General features: G+C 36.5%; 1 protein-coding gene across 1 annotated transcript in view; it reads right to left on the bottom strand.

The window, feature by feature from the left end:
• LOC106474418 (sodium/potassium/calcium exchanger 2-like) overlaps positions 1-568 on the bottom strand; it is a gene marked incomplete at both ends in the record, with an annotated part of 7,105 nt that extends 6,537 nt beyond the window's left edge. Inside the window, one exon of the mRNA XM_022402715.1 lies at positions 449-568. Within this exon, the coding sequence (XP_022258423.1) occupies positions 449-568 (120 nt within the window). The remainder of the gene's footprint in view (positions 1-448) is intronic.
• Positions 569-745: the final 177 nt, after the last annotated feature.

Below are 745 nucleotides of genomic sequence, written 5' to 3'. Positions count from 1 at the left end.
TTCAATTACTCATTACCTACACACACTATTGCCGTCACGTTGTGTGCGTCTTACATATATACCAGACTAACATATATCTAGTAAATGCTAGGTCATTCACGAAGGTACAGGATAGTTCTAGAAACGTGGTGTGACACTAGTCACGTGACCTCGCTGACGCAACAACGTTATAAACCTTCAGATTTACCGCTGAGACACCAGGGGGTGGTCGTTAGCTAGTAATAAGTGTCCGATATTTCAAACAATTGATCTAGAAAATGACATGTAAACAATGTTTTCTGTTTATGTCGTTATTTTGTTTTATTTGGTCTAATAATAAATTTTACCTACCTTCTTATTATAAACAATAATTATAAACCAGCATAAACTTTACAAAATTTAAAAAATATAATTTTTCCCCATACGTCAATATGTATGGTGATGCTACAATAGACAACTCATTTCTTACCTCGTTCGGTATACCCACGGTGTCACCAGTCAGAGATGCCCACCACACCATAAGATACGAGTAGAAAGCTATCCACAGAATGCTACCAATAAATGAAAAGGCAAACCAACGTTGCTTTTCCTGAGAAAAATAGAAAAATGAAAATTTCAGTAAATATTCATAGCTGTGCATAAAATTGCACAGACATTTTTTTGGTTTGTTTTTGTTTTTTTGAATTTCGCCCAAAACTACAGGAGGGCTATCTGCGCTAGCCGTCCCTAATTTAGCAGTGTAAGACTAGAGGGAAGGCAGCTAGTC

The sequence above is a fragment of the Limulus polyphemus genome, unplaced genomic scaffold, assembly GCF_000517525.1.
Source record: "Limulus polyphemus unplaced genomic scaffold, Limulus_polyphemus-2.1.2 Scaffold7195, whole genome shotgun sequence".
Classification (NCBI taxonomy): Eukaryota; Metazoa; Arthropoda; class Merostomata; order Xiphosura; family Limulidae; genus Limulus; species Limulus polyphemus.
This window is presented reverse-complemented; position numbering and strand designations above follow the sequence as displayed.